Below are 19830 nucleotides of genomic sequence, written 5' to 3'. Positions count from 1 at the left end.
GTAGCTGGGATTAGAGGCACCTGACACCATGTCTGGCTAATTTTTGTATTTTTAGTAGAGTAAACTTTGTATTTTCAGTTTCACCATGTTGGCCAGGCTGGTCTCAAACTCCTGACCTCAGGTGATACACTTGCCTCGGCTTCCCAAAGTGATGGAGTTACAGATGTGAGCCACTGTGCCTGGCCAAAAATCTGTTTTTTCCTTTTTGATCCAGAGTCTCACTCTGTCTCCCAGGCTGGAGTGCAGTGGTACAATCTCAGCTCACTGCAACCTCCGCCTCCCAGGTTCAAGCAATTATCTGCCTCAGCCTCCCAAGTAGCTGAGATTACAGGCACCCGCCACCAGGCCTGGGTAATTTTTGTATTTTTAGTAGAGACAGGGTTTCACCATCTTGGCCAAGCTGGTCTTGAACTCCTGACCTCGTGATCCACATGCCTTGAGATTGTAGGCATGAGCCACCAAGCCTGGCCCAACAATCTAATTTTTAAGAAGCTTTCACTGCCATACAATTCTGTAATGTTAAGCTTCTTCCATGTTGCCAACAATTTCAAAGAGCAAAAGGTAGGTATGTAAGAACCACTGAGGGTGCTCATCAGTGATAGAATAAGATATTTATGGAGTTTTAGTGGTGATCTCAGCCCTATACCAGACATATATAGTTACATACTTCCAGGTAAGGTCAAAACATGAGGAAAATATTCCTTTGTAATATTCCCCCTGATATTTTATTTTCTTCCACCTGCTTGTTAATATCTAGACTCAATCTCTCTCTCTCTCTCGTTTTTAGAGACAGAGTCTTGCTCTCACTCATTGCCCAGGCTGAAATGCAGTGGTACAATCATAGCTCACTGCGAGCCTGAACTCCTGGGTTCAAGCAATCCTCTCACCTAAGCCTCTCAAGTAGCTAGGACTATAGGCAAGCGCCACCAAGCATGGCCTGGAATCTCTTTTAAATAGGATAGAATCCTTTCTGAACTGGCAAAGAATCTTAACATGGAAATACCTAAGGCAGTGATATTGACCTAAATCTACAATAGGTATAGACTTTGGCGTCAGAGCTGAGGTTTGTCTGAGGAAGGCTGTGGTGGTGTGATGTGAGGAGACATTTAGGATGGTGAATTGTTAGGTAAGGTTTAGGGAGGAGATGTAGGAAAAGGGTCCAAAGACAAACATCTGACTGCCCCAACCCCTGCCTAATAATCAGTATTCCCTTGCAATGCTCAGGCTTCAGGGATTGTCCAATGATGGATGATTGCAGTCTGGAAGCATTTAAGATGACTGGCACCAGACCTCTGGTGAACAATGGGGGGAAGAGTATTTATCCTGCCTGCAGGTTTATTCCATTTATTCCAACAGAAGTGTGATATCTCAGGCACAGGTTCAAGTTCTCTTCTCTCTGGGTATCCATGAGTGATTGCTGCCAACAGCTTGGTACCTCCAAGATAACAGCTGAGCTCTGCAGAGCAAGTCCCCAACCTGCTGAATCATCAATTCTTTTTCCTGAGAACATGTCCCATGTCCTGACAAAACAATTCTTTAATCAAAACACCCCAAACATGGTCATTTCTATCCTCACAAAAGAAAATATAATTTAAATGAGATTGTGGAGTACTAAACTATACCCAAACCCCAATGCACTAAAATTTTCTATCAAGCGGAGCCACCTAGCGGTAAAAATGGAACATTTTTTAAATTCCCATTTATTTTCTCACTCTAGTTTATAGTTACCCACTTTAAGACTGTCGCCTCCATCTGTTTTTCTTACTAAACATCTATTTATCCAAGGTAAACAAACCTACGGTTTGTCACAATTGGAAAGTTGTATGACTAAAACAGAGGCCAAGGCAACAGTGTCTCTTTAGAAGGGCAAGAAAATGTCAAAACTGATTTATTTCTAAAGATAAAGAGCCCTAGGATATTTACTTCATAGCCTTCTATTTTCTGCAACTCACACTACCTCCTCTCCACACTATGCACATACACACCCATGTAAATGGTCGCATACAATTTATAGGAATGGAGAAGGCAAGCAAAAAGTGTTCCACCGTGGTTCCCGATCCCCTTCCTGCCAGATACATACAATCTGTGGTAGAAATGAGAAGTACCTTGGGTTGTGATTTGATTCCTTTTCTTCCTTCAAGGTAGGTAAGCATTCATAGTCAGCTAGGACAAAATAAAAGCAAACTCACTGTTAGTTACTGAAATTCTATTTTCTAACCGCAAACCTGATACAGCTAAATACCGTAGTTCTCTGACCTGTGTGGTTACATGTGCAAAAATGCCCTCACCAAGGAGTGATAGTGGCAAAAAGATTAATGATGGCCAAGCCCTTGAAATGGAGAAAGGACTAATAACACAGATACAAAATTTCAACGTGTTTCTGCCCCCGGAAAGGACACACTTCATCACTGCTTGGTTATTCTGTCCTTGTGGCAGCCCAGTGCTCCAAAAGCTAGAATCTGCGTGCCTCAGGATAGGCACTGGAATAAGATGACTTCGCCTGAGGTTCTAATGTGTCTGCAGAATGATTTCCATCAGATTGCATAGTATAAAAGAATTGGGTAACGTGGGAAAACAACCAATCTTCGTACGGTCATGAGTTCTTTTCTATTATACCACTCATTACTTTTAAGGGCAAAAAAGTTATTTGAGTCTATCACCTATGTGTCAAAATAACTCAGCTCTAGTTGTCAAATAGAAATGCCTTTCCCAGTTTTCTGGTTTTAGTGAGTATGACGGGATCATGATTTTATATTACACAAAATCTCTAGCACAAAACCTAATACAACAACATAGTAAGAAGAGATTGCCTTTATGTGGTGAATTTTTTTCTTCTACTTTTTTTTTTTTTGCATTTGTCAAGTTCTACTCTGGATGCATATTACTTTTAGCAACTGAAAACAACAAAATGAGATTCCTGATCTCAATGACCTGCCCCATCTTCAAACAGAATGACTTTACAGAGTCATTCTTTCCTCAATACGAAAAACTGTTAGAAATTGTACAAGTTATCTGAGTGGTTCTTTTTTGAAATCATATCTTGATAAGCCTCTGGTAGTAATAATTCTTATAACCAGTCTCTGAATTTTAGAATTCTACTGTACAGCGTTGAATTTGACAGACCCTAGGGTATTTTTAAAAGATAAATGGTTAAAAAATGCAAATTATATGATAATGCTTGGGTTTATTAATTTAATATAAGTAGTAAAAATAATTTATTAATTTGTAAAAGAAATTTAAAAAAAGAAAAAACAGCTGCCATCATTTTAAAGTCCCATTATTGATTTACTAATAAATAAGGAACATACACTTCCATTACTGCCAGATATCAATTGGAAATTTTTATATGGGGTACGTAGATCACCATCTATATAAGCAAGGTCCAACAGAGCATTCTAAAGTGATAGAAATGTTGCAGATTCACACCGTTCATTTAGTAGCCATTGGCTACTAAAGCCTCAGTGTGTGGCTACTTAAGCCTAATTTTAAATTTTATTTAGTTTAAATTAATTTAAATTTAAATAGCCACATTTAGTGAGTATGTATTATGTCATACCGCACAGATCAATGGATACTATGTTTGATAAAGTTTTATATCCAGAGTCAGTTCAAAATTATAGATCTCTAAATTCTGTAATGTATAAGGTAATGCCAGATGCTAACTTTTTCCGGATAATTTGGTTTCAGAAATTTTCTTTCTTGAATAAAAGACCATTTTCTGCTTCAAAAAGACCATTTCAACAACTTGTACAGAAATAAAAACAAATGGCAACAATTAAGCTGAATATTCAAATATTGTCAGACCAAGTTTATTATCTGCATGCACCAGATTCAATGTGGGATTGGGCTCTGTCTCACTCCAGGATTTATTGAGATATTTATAAAGCTACTGCAGCTTTCTGTTACTAGAGAGGAAAGAAGAAACAACTTTAGGTTACCACATACCATTTCTATTCATGCTGTTCATCCATTTATCAAGCTCTTCCATTTCAATTTCCATAACAGAGGGTGTATCTTCCTCAAAAATAGGGCTAGAAATAGAGAGCAAAAGGCTTGCTGGAAAGAAATGTGAAATGTGCCCAATTTCATTTGGAAAGAGACTAGAATGTTGAACCTGATGACAATGAAGTCGATTTAGTGCCCTATGCTCTAAGGAAGCCTGGGGGCTTGCCCTTTTCCAGACAATCAAACTTTAATAGGAAGAAAGGCTACCACGAAAACAAACATACATCCATCACTGGTCCAAAAGTGGGGTGCCCACAGGCCCAGCAAGCGGACTAAAAAGGGAACCCAGGAGACTGACTGCTCCCCTCAAGGTGCAAAGTCAAATCTGCAAGCCTCCCAGGGTGAGGCCCTTCCGGGGAGTTGCCACATTTAGCATTTTAACCTTGCTTAATTTCACTTCCTCTTCCTTAGGGTTTTTTGATCAGTGCCCCAGGTCAAGAGGCCACTGTCAACAGGCTGCAGTTATCACCTGTCCCTTCAATTCCCAGGCTTTTCTCTCTTGGAGAAATGGAGCCCATTGCTTTAAGAAATTCACTGCCCTCACTTGCAGAAGCTCAAAGTACACAGTCAGGGAACAGAGTCCCTGGTTAATGGAGATGGGGTTGGGTAAGGAGGGACCACCAGCTCTGAAAGCTGTGTAGGCGGTACACTGCGCAGAGGAAGCGGCAAAGTTTCTAAACCAGGAGGCTGCTTGGAAGATGGGGAGGGTATGGTATCACCCTAGAACACGCTTCTGGGTGGAGGCTTGTTTTTTTCTCTCCCACCCCTCCTTCCCGCCCTCCTCTCCCTTCCTCCTGCTCCTCCTTCTTTCTCTTCTTTCTCCTCTCTATCCCACTCTTCCCTTCTTTCTCCTCTCTATCCCATCCCCGGGGGTTCTTGCTGTGCAAACTAATGCTTCTACCAGGGCTCTCCTGCTCAATACCGGCTTCAGTATCTTTCCTGGTGATAAAATACCTCATCAGAATAAATGAACCGACATCCTTGAAATACAGCCAGGGATAGACTATTTACTGTGCACTTGAAATCGGTAGCAGTCAGGATTTTTTTCTGAACCTAGGACATCGAAATAAAGCAGATGTCATGCTGTCCTTGCCCAGATCACACTCACACGCTGGGTAGGGTTTGGGGATGCCGGCACATCCCCCCTTCCCTGCCAGTGATCTCCTGCCCCGCCTGGGAAGCAGGAGAGCCCACAAAGTGTCAGAACAAAAACAACTGAAAAGCCAGCTGCCCACCAATCTCCTCCTCGCCCTGTTGCTGTTCACACCCCAGTTGGATCAGAAGCAGCAGGGAAAACTTACACTTTCAGGTTTTCACTTCCCAGTTCATCTAAAAAGAAATGAACATAAAGGTCATGTTAGCTTTGTTCTTCTGTAACAACTTTTAATTTCAACCACAGCTGATGCCTCCTTTACAAAGAGAGCGAAATGACACTAAGTAACATTTTTAAAGGAGCGATCGTTAACTTAGAGTCAAACAAGTGCAGATTGCCACATTGAAACGAGGTCCTAATCCGTGTGAAATCTGCTTTCTTTTAGATGTGGATGGTCTGCTGAGAACGCTCACTTCAGATCAGATGTTCATCTGTCTTTATTTTTACATCCATGGGAAGAGGAAAACAGTGGTAAGGGAAGGCAAGGGAGGGTGAAACAAGAGAGCTTGCTCCTCTGCCCCCTTCAGTAAAATGTCCCAGATCTAAAGGTTGCTGCTTCATCTCCTGTGACACCCATGCTGATCACTGCAGCACTGTGCTTTAGTCCTGGTGGAGGATGTGGGCTCTTCCATCAGGGGCTCCCCTTGGAATTTTCCTTTTACGCCTGCTCTTTGCATCCATGGCTGGATCCCTCACATCCTCAGAGTCCCAGCTTAAATACTCTTTCCTCAGTGAGGCCTTCCCCACCTCCTCTATAGAAAGCAGGGTCCATCTTTCCTGTTGCTCCCCAGCTCAGCATCTTGCTTGCATCCTTCATAGTACTGACCACAATTTCTCATTGGTCAATTCATCTGTTTGATTTTTTTTTTTCTGTCTGTCTCTCTCACTAGACCATAAGTCCAAAGTGGCAGGGATAGTGTCTGTCTTATTCATCGTGGTATCCCCCCAGCTCTGAGCCAGCTAGCACAGTACCTGGTAAATGCCCAGTCAGTATCAGTGGAATAAATAATTAGGTGTTAACCTCAGTTGTTCAGCAGTAAGGTTCAATACACGTCCAGTCTTTTGGACTTAGCGTAGTGAAACTTCCAACAAGCTTGCTTTTAATTGCTGTTGGTTGAGGTGAGAGTCAGGTAACTGTTTACAAAATGGCTCTAATGCACATCAGACTCTGAATGAACAAGTGGTGAGAACTAGAGCCTGATGTCCCAGCTGAAGCCCTGTTTCATTTGGCAGGAGAACCAACACATACAGAGAAATGAGGCAATGATGTTGAGTGGATAGTATAGGCCTGCTGCACCTTTTATGATGTGAAAACTTTTGAAAAGCAAACCACTTTGTACAAGTCCACCAAATAGTCAGAGGTTTCTGATCCTTGGCAATCAGAGGCCTCTTTTTGTCTGTCCTGGAGAAACACAGGTCCTCAGTGAGGGAACGCAACCAGCAGACACCTGGAACTGAGTTCCTGGCAGCAGTGAGCTGGTGTAATTTCCTGTGGGTTGGCAAGCTTGAATGGCATTGCTAATCCAGGAAAGCTGGGCACAGATGTAAGTTTCATGCCATCACTGCTGCCTTCCAGGAGCTGTAGGCTACGTCCTCCTACCCTCCAGTAGGATGGAAAGCTTCCTGCAGATGCCTGACTTAAGGAATTTTACTATAAATAAAGCTTCTACACAATTGAACATCCCTACAGGTGATCCAGAAAGATCCTCCCGTTCTGTCACTCCCTCCTCTTCCCTCTCCATTTTTCCCTGCTGAATAACCCCCCACCGAATTTCCCAGAGAGCAAGTGGCTGCATGGCCCCACCATTGTGGGTATGGATTTATCTTTACAATCCGGGTTCCCCACAGGCTTCAGGGTGAGCAAAAGCTAGCCTGCATGCAGATGATGGAAAAGTTTTAAAAGCCATTACAGAAGTAGTCCAGATGCACCAAATGTGAAGCTCCTGTAATCAGTATTAAAACAGAGCAAAAAGCCTTCGGTGGCCTCATCTTTGCTGCCCCATGGCTATTACCCCTGCTCCGGCCACCATGGCAACAGAAAAACATCTGGGAGAGCACACAAAGAGCAGAGCATTAAACCAGGAGGGAGACCAATTACTTGTCCTCAGCAATCAGCCCCTGCCCGCTCCACTTCACCTGGCCTGTATCTATTTATGAATAGCCACCTACTCCCTTTGCAACCAGGAGGCAAATGCAGCTCTTACACAGCCCCATCTCAAACGTCCTCTTCCATTTTCCGTCCAACAATCCTTCCATTTCATCTCCTCCGGCCCATTTTGTCCTCCTCCTTCAGTTCCTACATTACCCTCACTTAGCCTGACAGTACCCTCCTCTCAGATCCTCTCCCCTGTGCATTCAATAGTGGGATTGTCTGGTGGAGGCTAGGGGAGGGCAGGAGCTACAGGAGCCTCTGGCTCCCTTATCTTGTTTCCATGCTGAGCATTGAGCAAGAGAAAGAGTCCCTTTCCGCAAGATTTACCGAGCAAGCCAGGCATCATGTAGCCAAGCCTGTTTAAAGTGGTGGTTTATGGCCAGCTGTTTTCCTTGCAGCTCTTTCAGAGAGACCTCGCACATCAAGACACTGCAAATTTAATGCCTGGAGGGCTAGGAAGAATGATAGCACAGCATCACATCACTACATAATGTTTCCCTCTCCCCGGACGTGAAATGGACAAGCCCAAAGGAAAATAATTTCCAATTGGATGAAATGTTCTAAAAGTTTTGGCCAAATCCTCTCCAGCTGTCACATTTAAAGACTTATTTCCTGGTGTAGTATAACAGACCAGGTCTATCAATGTGGGGAAAGAACCAGTATGTCTGCTTCTAACTTTCCCAGGGGACGTCACGTGTACAGGTATCCATGCCCTCCCATAAAGTATTTCTTTTGGAGCTTTCCAAGCAAAATGCTGGTCTGACCTTCCATGATAATTATATTTTACCTTAAAAAAAATCAAATTTTGTTCATGTAAATATTCTGCTTTTATTAACTTTTAGCATTCGGTTTTTCTTAAAAGATATCCATCTTTAAGCAGCTAGTGATCATGTCTGTATTAAAGCATTGGCTGGTTAGAGAAAAAAAATGCAAATAAAACTCTCTATCAAAAACTTCTGTGATAGGCCAATTGTTTTGAAATTCTTTTTCTCTGTTGTGTTTTCTAAAGTGAGGCATATTTAAGGTAAAAACAATGTGCCAATTCATAGTAAGGATATTGTACACATTGACTTTACCCCTGAGAGTAGATGTTCTTTAAAAAACATCCTGACATTCTTTAATGAACTCATTTATTCAACAAACATGTACAAGCAGCTAGTGTGTGTTGGGGTAGGCATTGAGTTAGGTAAAGGGAGATAACAAGCTAGCACTTAGCACTTATACCAGGTACTGATTTTTTTTCTAAGAGATTTGCCTATACAAACCATTTAATTCTCACAACTGTATGAGGTAGGTATTGAATTTGCCAATTTTACAAATGAGGAAACTGAATCAGAGAGTCACAGTGTCAGCAAGTACAAGCCAACCAAGCAGTGTGTGTGGTGAGTCTGGACTCTCAACCTGAATGCCACATTGTCACACAAGACCAATAAGACAAGCTCTTGGTTCTCTTGGGCTTTAACAACAGCATAAACCAGAAAGAAAATAAGGAAAAGAAGAAAGAAGAGAAAAGAAAAGAAAGGAAAGGAAAGGAAAGGAAAGAAAGGGGAGGGGAGGGGAGGGGAGGGGAGGGAAGGGAAGGGAAGGGAAGGGAAGGGAAGGGAAGGGAAGGGAAGGGAAGGGAAGGGAGGACGGAGGGAGGAGGGAGGGAAGGAGGGAGGGAGGCAGACAAGTCACCAACTTACAACAAATGTAAATGCTGTGAACAAAGTTTTCTGAGATCCCACAGAAGAGATTGTAATTTATTTTACCTAGGGAGGGATTATTCAAGTCTTCTTAAAAACTAGGCCCTAGCAGGGGAGTGCAGTGGCTCACATCCATAATCCCAGTGGTTTGGGAGGCTGAGGTGGGGGGATCACATGAACCCAGGAGTTTGAAACTTGCCTGAGAAATATAGCAAGACTCCATCTCTACAAAACATTTTTTTTTTTAAATATAAAAAAACTACCCAGGCATGGTGGCACAGGCCTGTAGTACCAGCTACTCTGGAGGCTCAGGTGGGAGGATTGCTTGAGCCCAGGAGATTGAGATTGCAGTGAGCTATGATTGTGCCACTGCATTCTAGCCTGGGTGACAGAGCGAGGCCCTGTCTCTTAAATAAAACAAAAACAGACCTAGGCCCTGGAAAATGGGTGGCAGTTTGCCAAGCAGACAAGAAGGAAATTCCAGACAGAAGAAATAGTATCAACCAGGCATGGAGGTATCCTGAAAGTCAAGCCATGTTCTGGGAACAGCAAATACTTCAAGTGTGGTTACAGTGGAGGATACATGGGCCATGTCCGAGGTTGAGGCTGACTCTCGCTTGTAAATGGCTTTTGAACCATGAGACTTTCACAGAGAAATTCAATGAAAAATCAACTTCTGGACTTGGAGCCTAAGAGACTCACCATGTGAGTGGATACCTCCAACATCCCCCACCCCTTGACTCCATTAGGCAAAACCAGCAGTGGGGCCATGTTTGGGGAAGGAAATGATGACTTTCCCCGAATTTAAAAAAATTCAAAAAGCTCTGATTTTTTTTTTTTTTTTTTTAAGCTTAGAAAGAAGCCTCCATATGACCATGTTATTGGGAAATCCTGAAATTTCAAGCAGTGGAGAAACGTGTATTTCCTACTTCCTTGAAATCTATTATATCAACCTCTGCCATGAAAGGAAATATTCTTCGGGGCTTCTTCCCCAGCTCGAATTGGCCTCATCTGCTGGCTATGAAAGGTTCCTCTAGCACAGGGACAGTGAGAGAGGCATGTGGGACAAGGCCATGGCCCCAAAGCCAGAGGTGCCCTGTAGTGGGTGTGAGGGACGTAAAGTGAGTTTTGTATACATGTATGACTATGTGTCATATTAGAGAAGTTCCTATCCTTTGAGTAACTTTTTGGAAAGACTAGAAAGGCTTCAACTTAAAAATCTAATCAGAGCGAGTTTTACTAGCACAAGTCAAAAGTATCCAAGTCTGCTTTGGATCTAGAACTACCCTGAATCTTTGCACCTGATGCTTCTTGAATCAGAACTGAATACTCTCAAAGTGGGTCTCCGACTGAGGGAATTTTCTATCTAATTGGCTTTCAGATTGATGTTAGCAATCTTTAGATGGTTGGAGAATTTGATTATAAAAGTTAGCATAGCTTCAATGGGAACAAGGACAATGCTTCCTCCAGGACTTTTCAAGATCAAATCAGGATATGGGGTGGGGGAGAAAATAAAATCTGTGACAGAAGTATAGATGGAAGAATGCTCTTCCAGTGGTGATCACCCCACGCCTTCTAGCTTTCCCATCCCTAACCCTAATCTGACCCACTCCTTGATCAGCCTTTCCCTTTCCACAGTGATGGGTAATGTTATACTGGCTTATTGGCCAAAATTACACAGGACTCTCATCTGGATTAGGAACAAAGATGGCAGCAATAGAAAAGCATCTCCCAGAAATATGCAGGTTCAGGTCCCGACCACTGCAACAAAGTGAGTATTGCAATAAAGCAAGTCATATTAATTCTTTGGTTCCCAAATACATAAAAATGTTGTATTTTTCCTATAATGTAGTCTATTAAGTGTACAATGACATTGTGCCTACAGAGACAATGTACATACCTTAATTTAAAATACTTTACTGCTAAAAATGCTAATGATTGTCTGAGCCTTCAGAGAGTTCTAATTATTTTTCTGGTGGCAGGTCTTGACTTGATGTTCATAGCTGCTGACTAATCAGGGTGGTGGTTGCTGATGGTTGGGAAGGCTGTGGCAGTGTCTTATAGTAAGATCACAATGAAATTTTTCACATTGATTGACTCTCTTTCACAAAGATTTCTCTGTAGCATGTGATGCTGTTTGATAGCATTTTACCCAAAATAAAATACTTTACAATTGGAGATGATTCTCACAAATGTATCAACTAAGTTTATGGAATATTCTAAATCCTCTGTTTTCATTTCAACAGTGTTCATGGCATCTTCACCAGGAGTAGAAGACATCTCAAAAAACATTTTCTTTGTTCATTCAGAAGAAGCAATTTCTCAGCAACTTAATGTTTTATCATTAGATTGCAGCAATTCCATGACATCTTCAGGCTTCACTTCTTATTCTAGTTCTCTTGCTATTTCTATCACATCTGCAGTGACCTCTCCACTCAAGACTTGAACCCCTCAAAGTCATCCATGGGGGTTGGAATCAACTTCTTCCAAAATCCTGTTGATGCTGATATTTTGACTTCCTCCTATGAAGTGGAAATGTTCCTAATGGCATCTAGAGTGGTGAATTCTTCCCAGAAGATTTCTTCCTAGATTTATCAGAGGACTCACCATCTATGGCAGCTACGGCCTTACAACATGTAAGTCTTAAACAGTAAGACTTGACATTCAAAATGACTTCTTAATCCATGGGCTGCAGAATGGATGTTGTATTAGCAGGCATGAAAACAATATTAGTCTTCTTGTACATCTCCACCAGGGCTCTTGAATGACCAGGTGCATTGTCAATGAGCAGTAATATTTTTAGTGGAATCTTGTATTTTGAGCAGTAGGTCTTAATAGTGGGCTTAAAATATTCAGTAAACTATGCTATAAACAAATGTGCTGACATCCAGGCTTGGTTGCTTCATTAAAGAGCACAGGCAGAGTAGATTTAGCATAATTCTTAAGGTGTGTCAGATTTTCAGAATGGTAAATAAGAATTGGTTTTAACTTAAAGTCACCAACTGCATTAGCTTCTAACAAGGGAGTCGGCATATCTTTTGAAACTTTGAAGCCAGGCAGTGACTTCCCCTCTCAAGCTTTTAAAGTCTTAGATGGCACTTTTTTTTTAAAGTACAGACAGGGTTTCACAATGTTGGCCAGACTGGTCTCAAACTCCTGACCTCAAATGATCCACTTCAGCCTCCCATAGTGCTGGAATTACAGGCGTCAGTCACCATGCGCAGCCAGATGGCATCTTCTTTTACTAGAGGGCTGTTTCATCTACATCAAAAATCTATGGTTGAATGTAGCCACCTTCATCAATGATTAGAACTAGGTCTTCTGGACAACTTGCTGCAGCTCTACATCAGTGCTTGCTGCTTCATCTTGTACTTTTATGTTATAGAAATGGCTTTGTCCCTTAAACCTCATGAACCACCCGCTGCTAGCTTCCAATTTTTCCTTTGCAGCTTCCTCACCTCTCTCAGCCTTCGTAGAATTAGAGAATGAGGGCCTTGCTCTGGATTAGGCTTAGGCTTAAAGGAATGCTGTGACTGATCTGATCTTCTACCCAGACCACTAAAACTTTCTCTATATCAACAATAATACAGCTTTGCTTTTAGTTTCCTGCAAGAACTTTTTCTTTGTATTTACAGCTTGGTTAAATGTTTGGCACAAGAGGCCTAGTTTTCAACCTGTCTCAGCTTTCCACTTGTCTTCCTCACAAGGCTTGATCATTTCTAGCTTTTCACTTAAAGTAAGAGATATGTGACTCTTCCTTTCACTTGAACACTTAGATGCCATTGTAGGGTTATGAATTGGCCTAATTTCAATATTGTTCTGCATCAAGAAATAGAGAGTCCTGAAGACAAGGAGAGAGATGGGGGAATGGCCTGTTGGTGAAGCAGTCAGAACACACACCATGTTTATCAATTAAGTTCACTGTCTTCCATGAGCATGGTTTCCGGGACCCCAAAACAATTACAACAGTAACATCAAAGATCACTGATCACAGATCACCATAAGAGGCATAGTAATACTGAAAACATTTGAAATATTGTGGGAATTATCAAAATGTAATGCAGAGACACAAAGTAAACACCTGCTGTTGAAAAAAAATGGTACCGACAGACTGGTTCAATGCAAGGGTTACCAAAAAACTTCAATTTTTTAAAGAGAAAAAAAAGCAATACCTGTAAAGTGCAATAAAGCAAAGTACAACAAAACAGGGTGTGCCTGTATTTTAAAATTCAATTTAGGCTGAAAATTTTTTAGTTAAGGAAAGGAATATGCATGTATTCACTTCTGGAAAGTTTCATTAAAATATATTGCTTATCACTTAACTGTTTTTTGTTTGTTTGTTTGTTTTGTTTTGTTTTAAGATGGGTTTTCACCATGTTGGTCAGGCTGGTCTTGAACTCCCGACCTCAGGTGATCAGCCCGCCTTGGCCTCCAAAGGGCTTGGATTACAGGCGTGAGCCACCACGCCCGGCCTTATCGCTTACTGTTGTATATAGTTCTTGTTGCTTAATTTTAAAACATCTCAGCTCCTTCTCCAATCCCACCCCCAACTGTAAGCAGGTTTTAGGATAATACTCACATGTCTGTAAAGCACTCTGAGACCCTTGGCTAGAAGGTTCTGTACAAAAGCAAAGAATATTTTGTTTTATTGATTGCTAACACGTGAAGCAATTTTTTGAAAATGCAAATACACCAAATACTTACCTTGTTTAGTTCTTTTTCTTTTATAGCATGTTGCAAAGAATACCACGGATAAAAGTAAGAAGACCAATAAAATCAATGGGATCAACACCATTAGTATAAACTCTAACTGATTTTCATTTGGGGCAATGTCGGTAGAATTTATATTTGCAGTTAATGTTTCTGTGGTGGTCACAGCAAATGTGACGAAATGTAGACCAGTCTCTTCATTTGGTATTTCTGATGCCTCAGTTGTATCTCCTGAGAGTTCTAATTCCTCATAATTACCTATGGGAACAGATACAAAATTGAGATTACCATGGAGACAAAGTTAGTATGTTACAGGGTCAATAATTTTTAAATTATTCCTAGCTACATCTGTAATAAACTTGATCCACAAGTGTGACACAGAGCATTGATTTAACATAAATGAAGTTCAAGCTGGAGTATATTGAACGTGAAATCAGAGCTCAGAGAAAAACCTTGCACAAAGGTAGGCAGTTTTGCATTGACCAGACATTTTAGACACACCTAAGCAAAGGGCATTTGGAAGCTTCCTCACATTAAGGGTGATTTTCCAAGCTAAGTCATGTGATATTCCAGGACATCTCCTATAGGGTATGATAATATTTTAATAAAATGTCTGAATACATTTGAATTCACATTTACTAAAAATTAAGTACATGCCATACAGGACTTTTAGATGTAAAGAAATGCAGTCTGTGTCCTAATTTTTTTCTTTTTTTTGAGATGGAGTCTTGCTCCATTGCCCAGGCTGGAGTGCAGTGGCACCATCTCAGCTCACTGCAACCTCCACCTCCCAGGTTCAAGCAATTCTCATGCCTCAGCCTTCAGAGTAGCTGGGATTACAGGTGTGTGCCACCATATAAAGCTAATCTTTGTATTTTTAGTAGAGGCAGGGTTTCACCATGTTGTCCAGGCTGGCCTCGAACTCCTGGCCTCAAGTGATTCACCTGTCTCAGCCTTCCAAAGTGCTGGGATTACAGGTGTGAGCCACTGCGCCCTGTCTATGTCCTGTAATTTAAATAAAAGTTTACCTATTAATGGAAAATAAATCTTTGAAAATGAATTGATTGCTCAGATTACAGTATAAGGTCTCACATTCTGCATAGAGCTGAATCTGCTTCTGAAATTATCTGACAGAAATCTTCCTGGACTCTAAATAAAAATATGATGCATATCTCATCAGTAAAGTAAAATTCTCAAGGGGCAGTTCTCTTAGGGACTACGGAAATGACACCAATATTTAAACTTATCACGTACATCTGTAGAGCTTTCTCTAAGGTCAAACTGTAAGCAACTCTATTCTATTTGAACCTCAGAGTATATTGAAAAACCATCCTGGCTGGATGTAGTGGCTCACTCTGTAATCCCAATACTTTAGGAGGCTGAGGAGGGCAGATCACCCGAGGTCAGGAGTTTGAGACCAGCCTTACCAACATGGTGAAACCCTGTCTTTACTAAAAATACAAAAATTAGCCAGGCATGGTAGTGCACACCTGTAATTCTAGCTACTTGGGAGGCTGAGGCAAGAGAATCGCTTGAACCCAGGAAGCATAGGTTGCAGTGAGCCAAGATCGCACCATTGCACATCGGCCTGGGCAACGAGAGCAAAACTCTGACCAAAAAAAAAGAAAAGAAAAGAAAAGAAAAACCATCAGGATGGGAAAGGACTACTGACTTGATGACTGTTTGAAAAACCTTTCCTTACCTGTCTAAGTAGTAGTCATGGTAAGGTGAGCTGAAGGTCTTTGTCCTAATATCATATAATGTTGCCTACCTTTCAGAAGGGCCAAGTGAGGAAAATACCTTGTAAGTTTATGCTACAGAAAACTTAGCAAATGAGATAATTTACAAGAAAGTAAGGTGAAAGGAGCTATGCAAATAGGGAACTCAGCTGCTTTAAACCACACTCCGCAGTATAAGTTAGGCAATCACTGCATAGAATGATCGAACTGGACATCGCAGAGCCAATTCAATAGTTCATCTATCTTTATAATCCCATGACAATATTGCCGTAATCCCATGACAACAGAGTCCTCTGATTTGGGGTGAAACAATAAAAATGTTTGGTCACTGCTATGAATCGAATGTTTGATTGCCCTCAAATTCATATACTGAAGCCCTAATCCTCAATGTGATGGATTAGGGCTAAGAGGTGAGGGCTTTGCGAGGTCCTTAGGTTTAGACGAGATCATGAGAGTGGGACCCCTATGATGGGATTATCGCTCCTATGAGAAGATAAAGAAACCAGAGTTCTGTCTCCTTGCCATGTGTTGATACGGAAAGAAGGTAGTGACTGCAGGCCAGGAAGAGAGTTCTCACCAAATACTGAGTCTTTCAGCACCTTGATCTTGAACTTCCCAGCCTCCAGAACTGTGAGAAATCAATGTCTGGTGTTTAAGCCTCGCAGTTTGTATTATTTTGCTATGGCATCTGAGCTAAGACAGTAAGAATCTAATTGTGTTGATTACATAAATAAATACTTCAGTCTCCCACAGCAAGGAATTCATTTGATAATTCCTTTAGTAAATACCACCCCAAGCCATCAGAATCAATTACAAACTGCAGAGTAAAGTCACTGGTGTTTCTTACACATACATGCCAACGGCAGGATTGAAAAAAACTACCAATTTTTGAAGAGAGGAGGGGCTTTAAGACGCTGAGTAGATGCATCTGGCACTCATCTCTTCCACAAAAAAAGGAACAAAAATGGTGAGTAGATAAGCTACATTAGGAATTGTTCATTTAAGAGAGAACACTGGAATTCAACAGAGTAGTGACAGAAAACACTTACAGCGAGGAAGGAGAGGGAAATGAGGCACCCTTTTTGGCTGAGACTGACTGGGAGCCTGGAGAGGCTCCCCAATGTGGGGAAAGGGTCCATATTTCCACTGCAGACTCCTGCAGCCTATTCATGGGAGAGCCCCCCAACCCTCACAGGCCCTGAGACTAACATCGAGGGCTGTCTGTAGACTGCGCAATGGCACTGCTCCAGAGAGGGACTTGTGCTGAGTCCCATACACCCCTGAGCCCTATGGCTACAGCACAGTGCTACTTTGAGGGCTCAGCACCCCCTAGACTGTATCTTGTCCTAGGGCCCAACAGCCCCTGCATCTCCATGTCTCTGGAGCCCCTTTGACACACCCTGTGTGCAGCCAGAACCGCCGCTGGCTGCTGCTGCCAGGGCCAAGGTTGGAGCCACTGACAGCACCCCTCCCCGACCCCCAGCCAGCAGAGAGGTGCTCACACATGTTTATGTGTCTCAAGGACAAACTCCACTGTCCGCAGCTATTGCTGCTATAAACTGCTGCTGCTAGGGCCAAAGCATGAGCAAAACATGTCCCTGCTCCAGCTGGCTGCCTTTGGTTGCTCCCACCAAAAGCAATCCCATCCTCTGCAGTAGCAGGCAGCAGTGTAGTCACTCCCGCCTCCACCTGAGCTTTCTATCAGTAGCCTGGGGATTGCTTCACCCCGGCCTATCACAGCCAAATATTGCATGCACCACTAGAGAGTTGAAGAACAGGTCTGCACAGGCCAGCTCTCTCCCAGTCCAGTACTTGAGCGTGTCATTTGGGGCCTGGTGATTGCTCAGCCCAGTCCATCACCAATGGCACCACAGTATTCCTCCCAGGGGCCTGAGGTTGGGCCTACCCACTCTGCTGCTACTATCATAGTTGGCATCCACCCTCATGTACCACTTACAGGCCTGGGGACTGGCCTGCACAGTCCATTGCAACCACTACCAACACCAGCACAGGCTGCTTGGGACCCAGTGTGGTCCTGCCACTGACAGTGCCAATATCCATGCTGTATCTGCTGCTTAGGGGCCTAAGAATCTGCCTACCTACCTGGTTAGCCACTACCATTCCTAGCACCTAAGCAAGGCAACTGGAGGCCCAAGAACTGGCCTGCCTGGACACATTAACACCAGTGCCAGTGTATGCTGCCTTGGTACCAAGGACAGATATGCCCAGCCCACATCCATCACCACTGGGGCCTGAAGACTGGCCCACCTGGTATCCCAGTCCCCAGCAAAACTTCACCACAGCCTCCACTAACAACCGCATCCTAAGCTGCTGGGGAAGCCACAGATACTACTGACACTGGTTCCAGCAGAAGAAATCATATGGAGACTACATTAATGTACATACCCAGAATCAAAGCCAAAGCACCCTACATAACCAACATCATACATACACCTTGCTTTCATAGGGGAGGAAAAAGTTCTTCCCTATGAAACTAAAACCAAAAAATTGAAAGAAGCAACTGTTATACCTGATATACAGATATCAACATAGGGACACAAGAAACATGGAAAAGCAGAAAAATATGATGCCTGCAAAGGAACATAATAATTCTCCAGCAGCAGATTTCAATCAAAAATATATTTATGAAATTCCAGAAAAAGAATTCAAATTGTTTATTCTAAAGAAGTTCAATGAGATATGAGAGGATACAGAAAAACAATACCCAAAATTAGAAAACAATTCAGGATATGAATGAGAGAAATTCACCAAAGAGATAGAGATAATAAAAAAGAACCAAACAAAATCTGGACCTGAAGAATTAATCAAATCAAATCAAATACATTTGAAAGCTTCAACAATAGACTAGCTCAAGCAGAAGGAAAAAAATCTCAGAATTTTAAGACAGGTCTTTGGAAATAACCTGGTCAGATAAAAATAAAGAAAAAAGAATGAGCAAAGCCTATGTGACATATGGGATACCATAAAGCAGAAGGCAAAGAGAAAATCAGTGTTAGAAAACCTATTTAATGAAACAAGGCCAGGTGCAGTGGCTCATGTAATCCCAGCACTTTGGGAGGTCGAGGCAGGCAGATTGCTTGAGCTCATTAGTTCAAGACCAGCCTGGGCAACATGGCAAAACCCCATCTCTACTAAAAATACAAAAATTAGCTGGGCATGGTGTCATGCTCCTGTAATCCCAGCTACTCAGGAGGCTGAGGCAGGAGGATTGTCTAAGCCCTGGAGGCAGAGGTTGCAGTGAGCTGAGATCATGCCACTACACTTCAGCCTCAGCAACAGAGCCAGATCCTGCCTTAAAAAAAAAAGAAAAAGAAAAAAAAGAAAATTATTCTATTTAATGATAGAATAGATGAAAACTTCCCAAGTCTAGCAAGACATTTAGACATCCAGATACAAGAAGCTCAGAATTATCCAAATAGATACAATTCAACAAAGGACTTCTCCACAGCACATTATAGTCAAACTGTCAAACATCAAAGACAAAAAAGAATCTAAAATAAGCAAGAGAAAAGCATCTAGTCACCTATAAAGGAACCCCTTTCAGACTAACAGTTACTTTCTCAGCAGAAATCTTACAGGCCAGGAGAGAATGGGATGATATATTCAAAGGGCTGAAAGAAAACAAAACAAAACAACAAAAGCCCTGTCAGCCAAGGACTATATACCCAGCAAAGTTATCCTTCAAAAACAAAGGAAAAACAAAGTCTTTCCCAGACATGCAAAAGCTGAGGGAATTCATTACGACTAGACTGGCCCTAAAAGAAATGTTTAACGGAGTCCACTGAGAAGCCTAAGAACAATATCTATCATCATGAAACACATGAAAGTACAAAACCCACTGGTAGAGCAAACACAAACACACAGAAGAGATTTAAATGTTACCACTACAGAAAACCACAAAACAATAATAATGGCAAATAAGAGAGAAAGGAACAACGGATAGACAAAACAACCGGAAATCAATTAATAAAATGAGAGGAAGAAGCCCTCATACATAAATAATAACCTTAACTGTCAATGGATTAAACCATCCACTTAAAAGATACAGACTGGATGAATGGATTTAAAAAACACACAGACACAACACAACTATATGCTGCCTACAAAAAACTCATTTCACCTCTAAAGATACACATAGACTGAAAGTAAAGAAATGGGAAGAGATATTCCATACAAACAGAAACCAAAAGCAAGCATGAGTAGCTATACTGATATCAAATAAACAGACTTCAAGTCAAAAACAGAAGAAAAAGACAAAAAGGTCATTATATAATAATAAAGAGATACATTCAGTAAGAGAATATAGTAATTCTAAACATATATGCACCCAACACTGGGAGCACCCAGATATATAAAGCAAATATT

At 41.8% G+C, this 19830-nt stretch overlaps 1 protein-coding gene across 2 annotated transcripts in view; it reads right to left on the bottom strand.

Moving 5' to 3' along the window:
* TMEM154 (transmembrane protein 154) overlaps positions 1-19830 on the bottom strand; it is a 57829-nt gene that overhangs the window by 16869 nt on the left and 21130 nt on the right. For both annotated transcript variants that reach the window (XM_064383812.1, XM_064383814.1), the window contains exons 2-6: positions 13700-13963; positions 13575-13613; positions 5307-5334; positions 3946-4031; positions 2106-2163 (exon numbers count right to left, since the gene is read on the bottom strand). In XM_064383812.1, the coding sequence (XP_064239882.1) occupies positions 2106-2163; positions 3946-4031; positions 5307-5334; positions 13575-13613; positions 13700-13963 (475 nt within the window). The remainder of the gene's footprint in view (positions 1-2105; positions 2164-3945; positions 4032-5306; positions 5335-13574; positions 13614-13699; positions 13964-19830) is intronic.

Source organism: Aotus nancymaae, unplaced genomic scaffold (genome assembly GCF_030222135.1).
Source record: "Aotus nancymaae isolate 86718 unplaced genomic scaffold, 86718_ANA_hifiasm-v0.15.2.pri h1tg000033l, whole genome shotgun sequence".
Taxonomy (NCBI): domain Eukaryota; kingdom Metazoa; phylum Chordata; class Mammalia; order Primates; family Aotidae; genus Aotus; species Aotus nancymaae.
Note: the sequence above shows the minus strand (reverse complement) of the source record. Positions and strands in the feature narration are given on the sequence as shown.